We start from the raw sequence: 12,475 nt of genomic DNA on the forward strand, positions 1-12,475 counted from the left end.
ATTGTTTTACTATGTACAATAATAATAGGGAGAAATTAAGTATGCACCATATCATGACTTACTAGTGGTCTAGCGCAACGGAGGGGGAAGGATCTCACGATTTTATGAACGCGAGATCTCCCCCTCTGTCTACACATGGCGTGCGATGTCCTGGGAGGAGGATGTCGTGGCCGCCATTTTGTTTTTGTTTTTAAAGGGGAAGGAGCAGTCGAGTGCAAAAGGTAAGGTTTATTTTTTTAAAAAAACAAACCCTTCCGCTCCCCCACCCCACCCCCAATGGGCACAGAGCTCCTGAGGAGCTCTGCGCCCCGTGTGCGGGTCCCGGCAAAACCATGACACCCGGCCACATATCCCGTGGCCGAGGGAAAAAGCGAGCTATTAGGGCCTGCCGATATCCCAGACAAGGGAGGGATCATCCCTCCCTGCCCCTGGGATCCCCTGTGCGTCATGTGGACACACAGGGATGATCCCGGGGTGATCCCCGGGATATTGGCAGGTCTAGCCATGGCCACAGTTACTTCATAACTAATACTTTCAAACCTATACAAAGGAGGTCCTGCCAAGAGGATTCCTCTGTCTTTTACATACCTCATGGATGAGCAAACTGAGAGATCCATTGTGCATCCATTCAGTGACGACACTGAGACCTTGGAAGTGGCAGATGCCAAGAGAAGGCATGAGCCTGTCGCACTGGATGTATCGGGTGTTGGCCACCTCTTGAAGCAGTGCCTTCAAATCTCTGCAAATGCATTCGGAATTTAAAAGACAGCCAGTTTGCAAGGACCGTTTCAGACGGCAATACAAGACAGTTCATTATTACTGCAAAATGTCCTCGCAGTTGACCTTCTATTATCACAATTTCCTTACCTGCATTTTCACCTTGACATGCTGTGCTTAAAGTATTTGTATACATCCATACATTTGCTCTATGTGTTGCTATCTCTGAGGAGTGTTTGGAAGCTTCAATCAGTGCAAAAAAATCTAGGACACTAACTGGTGTACAGTATCTTCGAATATTAGGGTGACCATATGGAAAGGAGGTCAGGGCTTCTGTATCTTTAACAGTTGCATAGAAAAGGGAATTTCAGTAAGTGGCATTTGTATGCCTGCAGCACCTGGTAAAACCCCCTCTTCATCACAACAATTAAAGCTGCAGGAGCCCTGCCTAGCATGACGCGATACAAAAGAGGGCAGGGCTCCTGCAGCTTGAAGTGTTGTGATGAAGAGGGGATTTCACCAGGTGCTGCATGCGTACAAATGACACCTGCTGAAATTCCCTTTTCTATACAGGAAACAGGAACCCTGTTCTCCTTTCCATATGGTCACCCTATGGAACATATTATAACTGTCCTTAAAGATCTGCACTGGTTGCCAGTTACTTTCCAGGCTCAACATTTAAAGCCCTACGCAGCTTAGGACCTGGCTATCTAAGGGACTGTGGGTCTCACTATGAACCTGGCCAGGCATTCTCTTCAGAAAAGGGCCTTTGAGGTCACCATTTCCCACAGAGGCCCATACGTCAGACACGTTTGAGAAGGCTTTCTCAAGTGCTGCCCCCAAACTATAGAACGTGCTCCCTCAAGAACTATGATTGCCCCCCACCCCATCCTCTTGGCCTTTAGAAAGGGTGCAAAGACTCATCTTTTCAATTTGGCCTCCCAAAAACAAGTAGTTTAATGTGTTCATGTTTTACCACTTTTAATGTTCTTGTTTTTATTGTTGTACAGTTTTGTTGTTTTACATTCTTGTATGTCGCCTTGAGGGCTTTTTAGCAGATAAGGCAGAATACAAACGTCAATAATAAAGTAAGTGTAAGAAAGTGCTGGTAGTGTGAAGAGTTGCTATTGAAGATATTAATTTCGCCTTGCAAATAAGCTACTAGGCCACCTGCCTACACTCAGGCCGTAGCTAGACCGAAGGTTTATCCCTGGATCATCCAGGGGTCAAACCTGTTCATCTAGGCGACACACAGGGGATCCAGTGCTCAGGCAGGGGCGAACCCGGGATGATCCCAGGATAAACCTTAGGTCTAGCTGTGGCCTCAGGCTGCATTCAGAGGATCATCCCTCAGTTTAATGAGCCAAGAGATGAAGAAGACCTTTCCCTGCGCCCTCTCTTTACCATGTGCAGCAATCATTCGCTTTCAGCAACAGCGCCAGGGGCTGGAACAGGTGCATTTTAAAAAGCGCCACTGAGCACCTCAACCACCGAGCAACTGGTGAAGCTTTTTAATCACACACTTAGGCCTTTGCTAGACCTACCTCTGAATCCGTGCAGCAGGAGGGGCGAGCCCGCGGTGCAGCTACCACGGGCTGTCGCTCTAATCTGGACGTCAGACCTGACGGGCTAAAGGAAAGCCCCGTTGTGTCTGCCATTGTTTTTTGTATTTAAAGGGCAGGATGTGCACGAAGGCTCTTAGGCAACTCTTAGGCAAGTTTTTTAAAAAATCATTCTCCCCACTCCCCCTTGCCCCCGATTTCTCCCCTGATCTCCCTGGCTCTGATCTCTCCCCTGGCTCCGATCTCCCCCCACATCTCTCCTCCAGCTCCGATCTCTCCCCCTGCCCCTGGCCCCAATCTCTGCCCCTGCCCCTGATCTCTCCCCCTGCCCCTGGCCCCGATCTCTCCCCCTGCCCCATGCGCAGCTTCTCCTGGCTACGCGGGAGTAAGTGGTGTAGCCGGGAAAAGCTGCAGAACGGGCTAGACCTTCCACGGTCCCGGGCTCAGCCCGGGACTGTGAAAATACCGGGCCAAAGTGGTGCCCATTATCCCGGGGCCAGGCAGGGTTGACCCCTGCCTGAGCCCGGGATCTCCTGTGCGTCATCTGGACGCACAGGGGCGAGCCCAGGTGTCAGCCCAGGCTAAACCCTGGTCTAGCAAAGCCCTTAGAATTTGGGAGGAGACATTCCAGGGTGGATGTCATGGTTCCTACGCAAGCCTGAATCCTGCCACTTCTCCCCTTTAAAGAAATTAAGCCTTAATATTTCTTACCAGTGTTCAATACAACCAGGCACAACAGCAGCAGCTACAAAGGTAGGCATATATATTTTCTGAAACTGTGAAAGAACACATGCTTTGCCTGAAAATGGCCCCAGGTTCAATCCCTGCTATTTCCAGGTAAGTCTTGGAAAGATACCTGTCTTGGAGAGCTGCTGCCAGTGCATAAAATAGTAAACTTAAACTGACCAGTTTTCCGATTTGGTAGAAGGCAGCTTCCTAGGTTACCCATGTAACATTTTCCAGAGAGAAATCTTAGTCTGTTGTAGCAAAAACAAGAAAGAGTTTTGACGCACCTTAAAGAACACGACGCAATCCTACGCATGTTTAGACAAGAAAATGTCCTACAGTTCCCATCATCCCTAGGCTGACATGCTGCCTGGAGAATGCTGGAAGTTGTGGGACTTTTCACACCTGCATAGGATTGCACCCTTACTGTAGCATAAGCTTTCATGGACACTGTCCAATTCATCAGAATATGCCAAAATATATTTCTTAGTCTTTAAGGTCCCACAAGCCTCTTTGTTGTTTCTGTGTAAGCTTGCACCAGGACTCTATACCTAACAGTGCCTACTCATTTTCGCAACTGCATCATGCTAACGTTTTGTGTACGTTCCCAGCACTGAAGAATATTCTGCTCCTGTACGACTCCCACTCATTTCAAGTGCTAAAAAAAACTTGGCAGGAGCCAATGGCATTCACTTGCACGCTCCATGAAATAAATGGACAAACAAGGAACACACCTCTCCGTTGCATTCCGGCCAGTCAACAGCTTCAGGGAGACGTCTATATTCCGAGGCACATGGAAGGCTTTGAGAGCAAACCCAAATCCTGTCCTGGTCAGGGAAATGCTATCCAGTTCTTTCTGGGAAAGGACGGGCATCAGGCTGGACATTCTGTGACGGCAAAGAGGACTGAAAAAGAAGTGGAACGTTTTGTGTGCACGTGTGTTTCAAATCACCACCACTAGCAGGTTACCTGGCCAGACGATCAGCCCGGGCCCTGAATCACTCTCAAAAGCGCAAATCTCCCTGATTGAACTCAGCTGCACTGGGTAAAAAAGAAAACAACAACATGCTAACCCAGACTCAGTGATTGAGTGTGGGTTGTTGTTGAATTGTGGATTGTTTGTTGAACTGTGGATTAGCATGTTGTCTGAACCCCAGACATTTTCCATCAGGTAGCTTGTAAACCATGCACTGTGGCTTATTTTTCTCAAACTAGCCATCTTGAGAGACCATGGTTTGTTGCTGAGTTCTTTAGGGTGGTTGACAAGCCACCCTACACCCTGCAAACAAACAAAAAATGTCCTGGGTTCAGATAACCCACTAACCCACAGTTCAACAAACAACCCACGGTTTAACAACAACGCACACTCAACCACTGAGTGTGGGTTAACATGTTGTGTGAACCCAGCCAACATCTCCTACCCATGGTTAGGGCTTGCAGTCTTCTTCCTCTGTTCCTCATGCCCCACCCCTTTCTCCCAACTATGGATCATTTGGTGGTTCCATGGCTTTTGTGCAGTATTTTCCCCCATTCTAACAGGCTGAAGGGCATCTCATGCACACCTCATCTTCCACAGCTCATCTCTGAACCCAGAATTCCAGTGGAACTGGGCATCCTGCTAGAGAATACATGACATCCTTTGCAGACTGGGAGCTTCATCCCACGTACCTGTTTCCCTCGCGTTATCCCCTACAGCGCTAAGCTGTCACCATTGTTGTTGCTGTTGTTGATACTGGGCGGCTAGATCCTTTGCATACCAGGAAATGGGTTTAACGGGGGAAATGTAAAAAAAATCATAAAAAATCAACAGATGACCCAATCCGATTCAAATTTGGTATGCTTAAAGCTCTCCTTAATATCTACTACTGTGCCAGTTTTGATGTCTTTATCTTTAAAGCTTACAGAGATGTAAGCATTTAATTTTTCTTCAAATCCTGCTCCTGCACCCCAGTGGCCGCTCAGAAAACAACAAACGATACACTCGAAAACTAGCAGCAAAATATTGCACTTCTTTTGGTTAAGAAGCGCAATTAAAGCAGGATGCACGGGAGTACTTCACAAGAAAAGCAGATTATGAGCTGGAAAACTTCAGAGTCCTTTGCACGCAATTCGCAGTGATTGCACAGTATAAAGCTGGTGTGATAAAGCTCTGGAGTGGGGAAATCAGGCTACAGTGTCACTTGCTACAGAATAACAAACTCCCACACAGCACCACTGGGGATGAGTAAGAGATAGCATCCATACGCGTAGGAGGATGTTCTAAAAATAGTAAGAGACGTAAACATCATCATGTGTACCAAGAGGAGAAAGAAAGCTTGCATCTGAAGCAACAAAGGATCAAAGTGGACATTACTTTAAATCCGTATCCAGCAACTACATCTTTTTCTCTCCATTTGTACGCTAGGGAACATGAGGGGGCTTGTCCACATTTTAAAAGCCCCTACCCTACCATGCTAGGGTCCTGATCCAGCTCAGGGCCCAATGCCTATTCTAGAGTAAAACTGAAAGGGAAAAAACAAACCTAGCAGCATGTAGCTAGACCTAAGGTTTATCCCAGAATCATCCCGGGTTCGTCCCTGCCTGAGCGCTGGATGCCCTGTGTGGCACTTAGATGAACAGGTTTGACCCCAGGACAATCCTGGGATAAACCTTAGGTCTAGCTACGGCCTCAATATAATGTCTGTTTCGGTCCCCCACCCCCGAAAAACACTACAGCCTACTTTTGACAGATTCGTAATTAAGTCTGCAATCACAAAAAACAGCTACAGAATCCAACCAGTCTCACACAAATGGACTATTGTACTTTGGCTTGTTGCATTTGAAAATGTAATATTTAAGAATCTGGCTATGCTTCCTTTGTAGTAGAATTATCAACGGAGAACTTAAGCCATCACCTAGGGCAGGGTTGGGGAACCTATGGCCCTCCCAATGCTGTTGACAGCCCCCACATCACTGGCCACTGATCCAGCTGACTGGGGATGATAGGAATTTGAGTCCAACAACATCTGGAAGGTCACAGGTTCCGTGTTTTAACTTGCGAGGATTTAACAGCAGCTTTTGCTCAGTTTAAAAGGGGGTGGGGGAAGGTTAGCAAAATTAATTAATGTATATGATGCCAGAGAAATTCAATAGGGTCAGAAGGGGGGAACAATTTTGGCTGTTGGATGTGTACCACGGTTCAGTTCGGGCCCAGGTTATCTGAAAGACAGTATCCTCCCTTACGGGCCTGCCTGTGCCCTAAGTTCTTCAAGAGAGGCCTTTCTCTTGGTCCCACCACCATCTCAGGTACATCTGGTGAGAATCCAGAGGGAGGCAAAAACTTGCTTATTCCGGCAGGCCTTTGGGAATAGTTGATGTGCTGGACTTTTTTTTAATCATCATTATTATTTGTCATTTGCTTTTTAATCTTTAAATGTTTTAAAATTACGGATGGTTTAATTATATTTTAACTTTTGAATATTTCTCTTTTATATGTTTTAATTGCATATATTTTAATTTTGTAACATTGCCTTGATCATCATCATTATCATCATCACCACCACCACCACCGTCCAGTGGCTTAACATTACTGGAGTTTTTCCTCGTCCTATGTAGAAATTGTGAAATGGTTACCAAAGTAATTTATGAGATGACAGTTCAAAAAGAATGTTAGAAAAGAATGAATAGTAATTTGTTGGGCTTAATTCAAAGTGTCAATGTAAAAAAAGATTCCTTCATATTTGGATTATGTTTATGGCTAAAATATTTCTAACCACAGTTGGTCTGTCTGTCTGTCTGTCTGTTACAATTATATGAAGACCGGTTTGAAGGGGTATGGAGGGAAATTCATTGAATTTGTGGAAATAGCAGAACATGGAAGAACGCCCCAGAGATCTCAGTGAATGAGGCTCCCTTTCCATCACGTATGAAAGAAAACTTGGCCCATAAATGGGAGATCTAGGGATTAAGTATTGTGAATATGAAAGAAGTTGTATTAAGCAAGTTAATGTTTAATCAGACAGAAACTGGAATTGGAATTAAATGTAAATGAATGATTTATTATCCGACTTACGTAACCTTAACTAAAGAGAAATAAAATTAATTTAATGAATAAAAAAAGAATAAAATTGGGAGGGGTGTGGGCGAAGCGGTGAATCACCTGGTTATCACCTATAAAGCCCTCTAAGTAGGGTGACCATATGAAAAGGAGGACAGGGCTCCTGTATCTTTAACAGTTGCAAAGAAAAGGGAATTTCAGCAGGTGTCATTTGTATATACGGAGAACCTGGTGAAATTCCACCTTCATCACAACAGTTAAAGGTGCAGGAGCTATACTAGAGTGACCAGACTTAAAAGAGGGCAGGGCACCTGCAGCTTTAACTGTTGTGATGAAGAGGAAATTTCACCAGGTTCTCCATATATACAAATGACACCTACTGAAATTTCCTTTTCAATACAACTGTTAAAGATACAGGAGCCCTGTCCTCCTTTTCATAGGGTCACCCTACTCTAAGGATTGGGTCCAGATTATCAGAAAGACCGTATTCTCCCATATGAGCCTGCCCGTGCTCTGAGATCTTCTGGGGAGGCCTTTCTCTCAGTCTCACCAACATCCCAGGCACGCTTGATGGGTACGTGGGAGAGGGTCTGCTCCAAGGCTCTGGAACTCCCTTCCCAGGGGAGCTAGATTGGCTCCCTCTGTGCTATAGTTTCAGAGGCAGGCAAAAACTTTTTTGTTTCAGCAGGCTTTTGGAACTATTCTGGACCTGTGTTAATGTATTGGATTCCCACCCCCACCCTTTTTAATCTGTTGCTGTTTTTTCAAAACAAATAAATAAATAAATAACATGTTTTTAATTTTACTGCAGGTTTAATTCTATTTTAACTTTTGTAAATTTATATTTACATGTTTTAATTGTACATGTTTTAATTTTGTGAACCGCCTTGAGTCTCAGTACTGGGGAAAAGGTGGGATATTATTATTATTATTATTATTATTTATTTATTTATTTATATAGCACCATCAATGTACATGGTGCTGTACAGAGCAAAACAGTAAATAGCAAGACCCTGCCGCATAGGCTTACATTCTATGCGGCAGGGTCTTGCTATTTACTGTTTTACTCTGTACGTGTATGAACATGTAAGGCTATGTTCAATGTGTAGCCCTGCCATGTTTTCCTGCCACTTCTGTTATCTTTTTCCTTAGCAAAAAAAAAAAAAAATTGTTAAGGAGAAAAAGATGAAATAGCTGCACAATGCCTCACGATTGTTAGTAGCAGGGACCCCTCTGTTCGGAAGCTCCCTTGATCTATCTTGAAGCAGAACTGGTCAAAGAGAAACCAGCGAAAGAGAAGCTGCCACCAGCAATGGCTAATCCAGGAATTGTATCCAACCGAACCAGGAGTTGTATCCAATCCAACCCAACTCCTCAAACCTGACCAAAGATGGTTTAGAAAACCTGTGATTTTTATTTTCGCTTTGTAAAAGTTCCAAGCCATCACTTGGTGTTTTGCTTCAACAGAGTTATTAATAGAAAAGGGAACTTTTCCACTCCCCAATGTAAAATGTATTGCTAGGCTCTTTATCTTGTGTAAAATCAACCCATGCTACTGGTCCTTAAAAAGAAAACTGGAAAATCCAACTCTGCTACTCGCATTGTGACAATATACCATAAACAACAAATTTGGATTAGTAACGAAATTCAATAGCAGCAGTCCCAGACAGCGCCATCCTAAATACATGGACTCAGAAGCAAGCCCCATTTAGTTCACTGGGGTAAATGGGTATAGCTCTCAGTTAGGCGGGTGTAAAAACGCAGGCTAAAAGAAGCTGTGGTTAATCCAAACCCAACGGCTTTGCAAATTACAGAACACTTTGAAATTAGATTTAGTTTCAAATCTGATCCAAGGTCAAGAAAAGAGCCTTTAAAAACCAAACAGTTAAGTGGTCAAGAGTGGAGGAAGATATGGAGTCAACGTATATTAAAGAGTATGTCGACAACAATAAAAGAAAATTACCACAAATTAGTATGGAGGTGGTATTTAGCACCAGTAAGATTACACCAAATAGATAAGAAATATTCAGTAAGTTGTTGGAGAGGGTGTCAGGAAATAGGTGCGTATCTTCATATGTGATGGGACTGTAAAAATATTCAGAAGTTTTGGCAAATGGTGTTTAAAGAAATAAATGAAATAATGGGATGGAAGGTAGAAATAATAATAATAATAATACTTTTGTAAGCCGCCGTGAGAGCCTTTTTTGGCTGAATGGCGGCATAAAAATCCTTAAATAAATAAATAAATAAATAAGAAATAGGCTCAAAGGCAGCATTGTTATCTATATATGAAGGGGTCCAATGTACGCAAAATAGTAAAGAATTAAAGCTAATTTACTAACAGCAGCTAGACTGATAATTGCTAGGAATTGGAAAGAACAAAGAGGATATAAAATAGAAGAATGGTATAAAGAAGTCTGGGATATTGCTATTAATGAAAGGCTAACGGGGGTGTATGAAAGTTAAGAAAGGAATATTAAAGCGGAATGATTTTGAGGAGATTTAGAAACCATTTGTTAAATTTGTATTAGGAAAAGGGAAAGGGTGTAAACCGTCACAAGATGTGTTACAATTTTGGAGTGGAGAATAATGGTCCCAGGGGGCGGTTTGCAATTATTATTATTATTATTATTATTATTATTATTATTATTATTATTATGGGTATTACTATTATTATTATTAGTTTATTGCATTAAGCAGTTTTTTTCTTTGTTCTTTATTGGTTATTATTGTAGGGTAATGAGTTGATGTGATTATTATTTAATAAAAAAAAAAACCTTATGTGGGCCATTTAATCAGGGTTATTCTGATTAAAGAATTACAGGGTTATTACATCTCTTGGGGGCAGGGAGGCAAAGAACCGATCAAGAATCCATTTTACAGTGTTCTACTCTAGGACCTAATGAACTGAATGGGGCTTACTCCTAGATAAGGATGTATGAGACTGCAGCCTTCAGATCTCAAAGTGCTTCATCTGCACCCTTGCACACTCAAGAACTTTTCTCATCTTACGTTGCTTTGTTTTTGCTTATGATTTCTGCCTAAACAGTATCTCCTAAGGCCACGAAAACTTGCAAAAGCGTTAAACCTACGCTTTGCAGCTCCCTTTGCCTCTTCGTGCTATGGGATGGCCCTTGCTACATACAACAGACTGTCACTGAAACGCAGACACAATACTTTTTGGTGCTACTAATAAAAACAAAGACCTTCACGGGGGTGGGGTGGGATTTTTTGTTGTTGTTCAAAACATTATTCGTCTTGACAAGCAATTCAAACAGAACCGGCTTGGTAGGGTCACGCTGCAATACCCAACCACTTTCTACTTCCATTAATGGGATGGCCGAGGGGAGACTTGCACAGAAGTACTAAAACTTACCTTGGAAAAACGTGGGGAAAGACCACACAGGACAGATCTCTGATCGAGGGCTCTGGAGGCGATCTCTAGCAAACAGATGTGCAACGCAGGCTCCAGCTCGGCTGATTATGAGTCAGCTGCACTGTCAAGCTCCTCCTTCATTGGCTGATGACAGAGCCCAAAATTTTCCCTCGCTGTTAACTCCTTTGTGCCCTGCAGATGGGTCCAGTTCTATTTCCCACCAAGCCTGTCCTCCTGATGCCCTGTAAAACACCATCAGCAAGAAAATAATACGAAATAAAATATCAGAATAGTCGTTTCATCTCCAGAGCAAGATCTACACTACTGCTTTAAAACGGTTTATAACACTAGTCACAACTCTTGGGACCCAGGACACACTCTGTATACAGTTTTCAAACAGTTTTCAAAGTGTCATATCCTTCTTGGTGTAGATCTGGCTGGTGACCATCCATGTTTTCAATTATTCCAGTGATAAAGGACTTGCGTGTACCAACTGCAGCATATACATCATAATGTCCCCAAAGGAATTGTAGAGCCGTCTTCACCAACTGCTGGATTTTTGAGCCACAACTCCCAGCCTTTCTAACTATAGATGATGCTAGCTGGGGTGCATGGGAGTTGTAGTCTGTAACATCTAGAGCACTCCATGTTGGGAAAGGCAGCTGTGGGGCAGTACCCTTGTAAGGAGCAACTTAAAAGAACACCAAATAGTCAGGGGTTTTTTTTTTTAGTTCCCCTTTTTTCAGATTCAGTGTTAAGCAAAATGTGTAGGAGGATGGAAATAGAAAATGACTTAAGCCTTTTCATCATGCTGGAATGGATATCTTTTTCTCCCATCACCCATTCCTCCCCCCCCCCCCCCACACACACACTTTTTGCTTGAATTATGCTCCAGCAGATCATGAAAACTGGCTCATGATTTTGTGACTTTTTAGTTGGTCCTACAAAGAGAGTTTCCCCTTGCTGTTATTTTCCTCCCTGCCCCCAGTTAATTTTCTCTCTGCGTGCTCCCCTAGATAACCATGCTTTGCAGCAATCTTTGAATGTTCCAAAAGAAAATGATGTGGTTTTTTTTAAAAAAACTCCATAAGTAGCCAAAAACGAAAGGAAACCCCAAATAGCACATGAAAAGAAGCCAAGGGCAAAAACAGTGTAACCGTACTGATGCCTCTGCCCTGCCCCCTGCGCCCACTCCTGGCTTCAAAGCCAGGACGCTGAGGTTGGGGGGCAGGGTGGAGGCTTCAAAGCGGCATGCCCGGAAGTGGCTTCCGGGCACACTGTTCTAAAGACGCCGCCCCGGCCGCTCCCCAGCCCCAGGGTCCTGGCTTCGAAGCCAGGAGCGGCTTCCGGCCGGGCACTGGCTTCGAAGCCAGGACGCTGGGGTTGGCGGGCGGCGGTTTTGGAACAGCACGCCCGGAAGCCGCTCTAGGAGAGCAGCTTTCAGGTGCGCCGTTCAGCGCCCTCCTTTGCTTGGCGCTCTAGGCTGTCACCTGAGCTGCCTCTATGGCAGCGCCAGCCCTGTTCGTATGTACCAACGCGTTTCGGACTTTTGAAGTCCTTCTTCAGGGCAATCTAAAAGAATATATAATATATTTACAAGAGTAAGGAACTGTAAAATCTTATATGCTCATACATTATACTTCAAAAAACTTTAGAATACATTGCAGCAAGACATCAAGATATAGTACAATTCATAATAAAATAATTAAAACTTAATTATGCCAGAATATCCAGAGGTACCTAAGGCTGCCCTGCGTGAAATTTCTTTCTTTCTTTCTGTATCTTGTTATGTGAGGGCAACTGGGTTCCCACCATCCTCGTCTTTAGCTGCTATATTGTTCCTTATCCTGTTTTGCATCATTGATAACACTTGCTTGGCAGGTAGAGATCGCCACACCTTTGGGACAAACTCCAACCAAGCCCCGCTCTTGCAGGCTTTTAGGAAGGCCTTGAAAACGTTTTATTTTACCATGGCCTTCTTATGATGACGACTGTTTTTGCTACTAATTGTTGGTTTTACTCAATTTATTGTTGGCTTTTATTGTTTTTAATTGCTAT

The 12,475-nt window shown here is 43.7% G+C and overlaps 1 protein-coding gene across 1 annotated transcript in view; it reads right to left on the reverse strand.

Moving 5' to 3' along the window:
• Positions 1–10,653, reverse strand: part of LOC134408625 (receptor-interacting serine/threonine-protein kinase 2-like) — a 29,017-nt gene extending 18,364 nt beyond the window's left edge. The window contains exons 1-3 of the mRNA XM_063140975.1: positions 10,418–10,653; positions 3,740–3,910; positions 589–739 (exon numbers count right to left, since the gene is read on the reverse strand). Of these exons, the coding sequence (XP_062997045.1) occupies positions 589–739; positions 3,740–3,891 (303 nt within the window). The 5' untranslated portion in view covers positions 3,892–3,910; positions 10,418–10,653. The remainder of the gene's footprint in view (positions 1–588; positions 740–3,739; positions 3,911–10,417) is intronic.
• Positions 10,654–12,475: the final 1,822 nt, after the last annotated feature.

The sequence above is a fragment of the Elgaria multicarinata genome, chromosome 14 (assembly GCF_023053635.1).
Source record: "Elgaria multicarinata webbii isolate HBS135686 ecotype San Diego chromosome 14, rElgMul1.1.pri, whole genome shotgun sequence".
Taxonomy (NCBI): domain Eukaryota; kingdom Metazoa; phylum Chordata; class Lepidosauria; order Squamata; family Anguidae; genus Elgaria; species Elgaria multicarinata.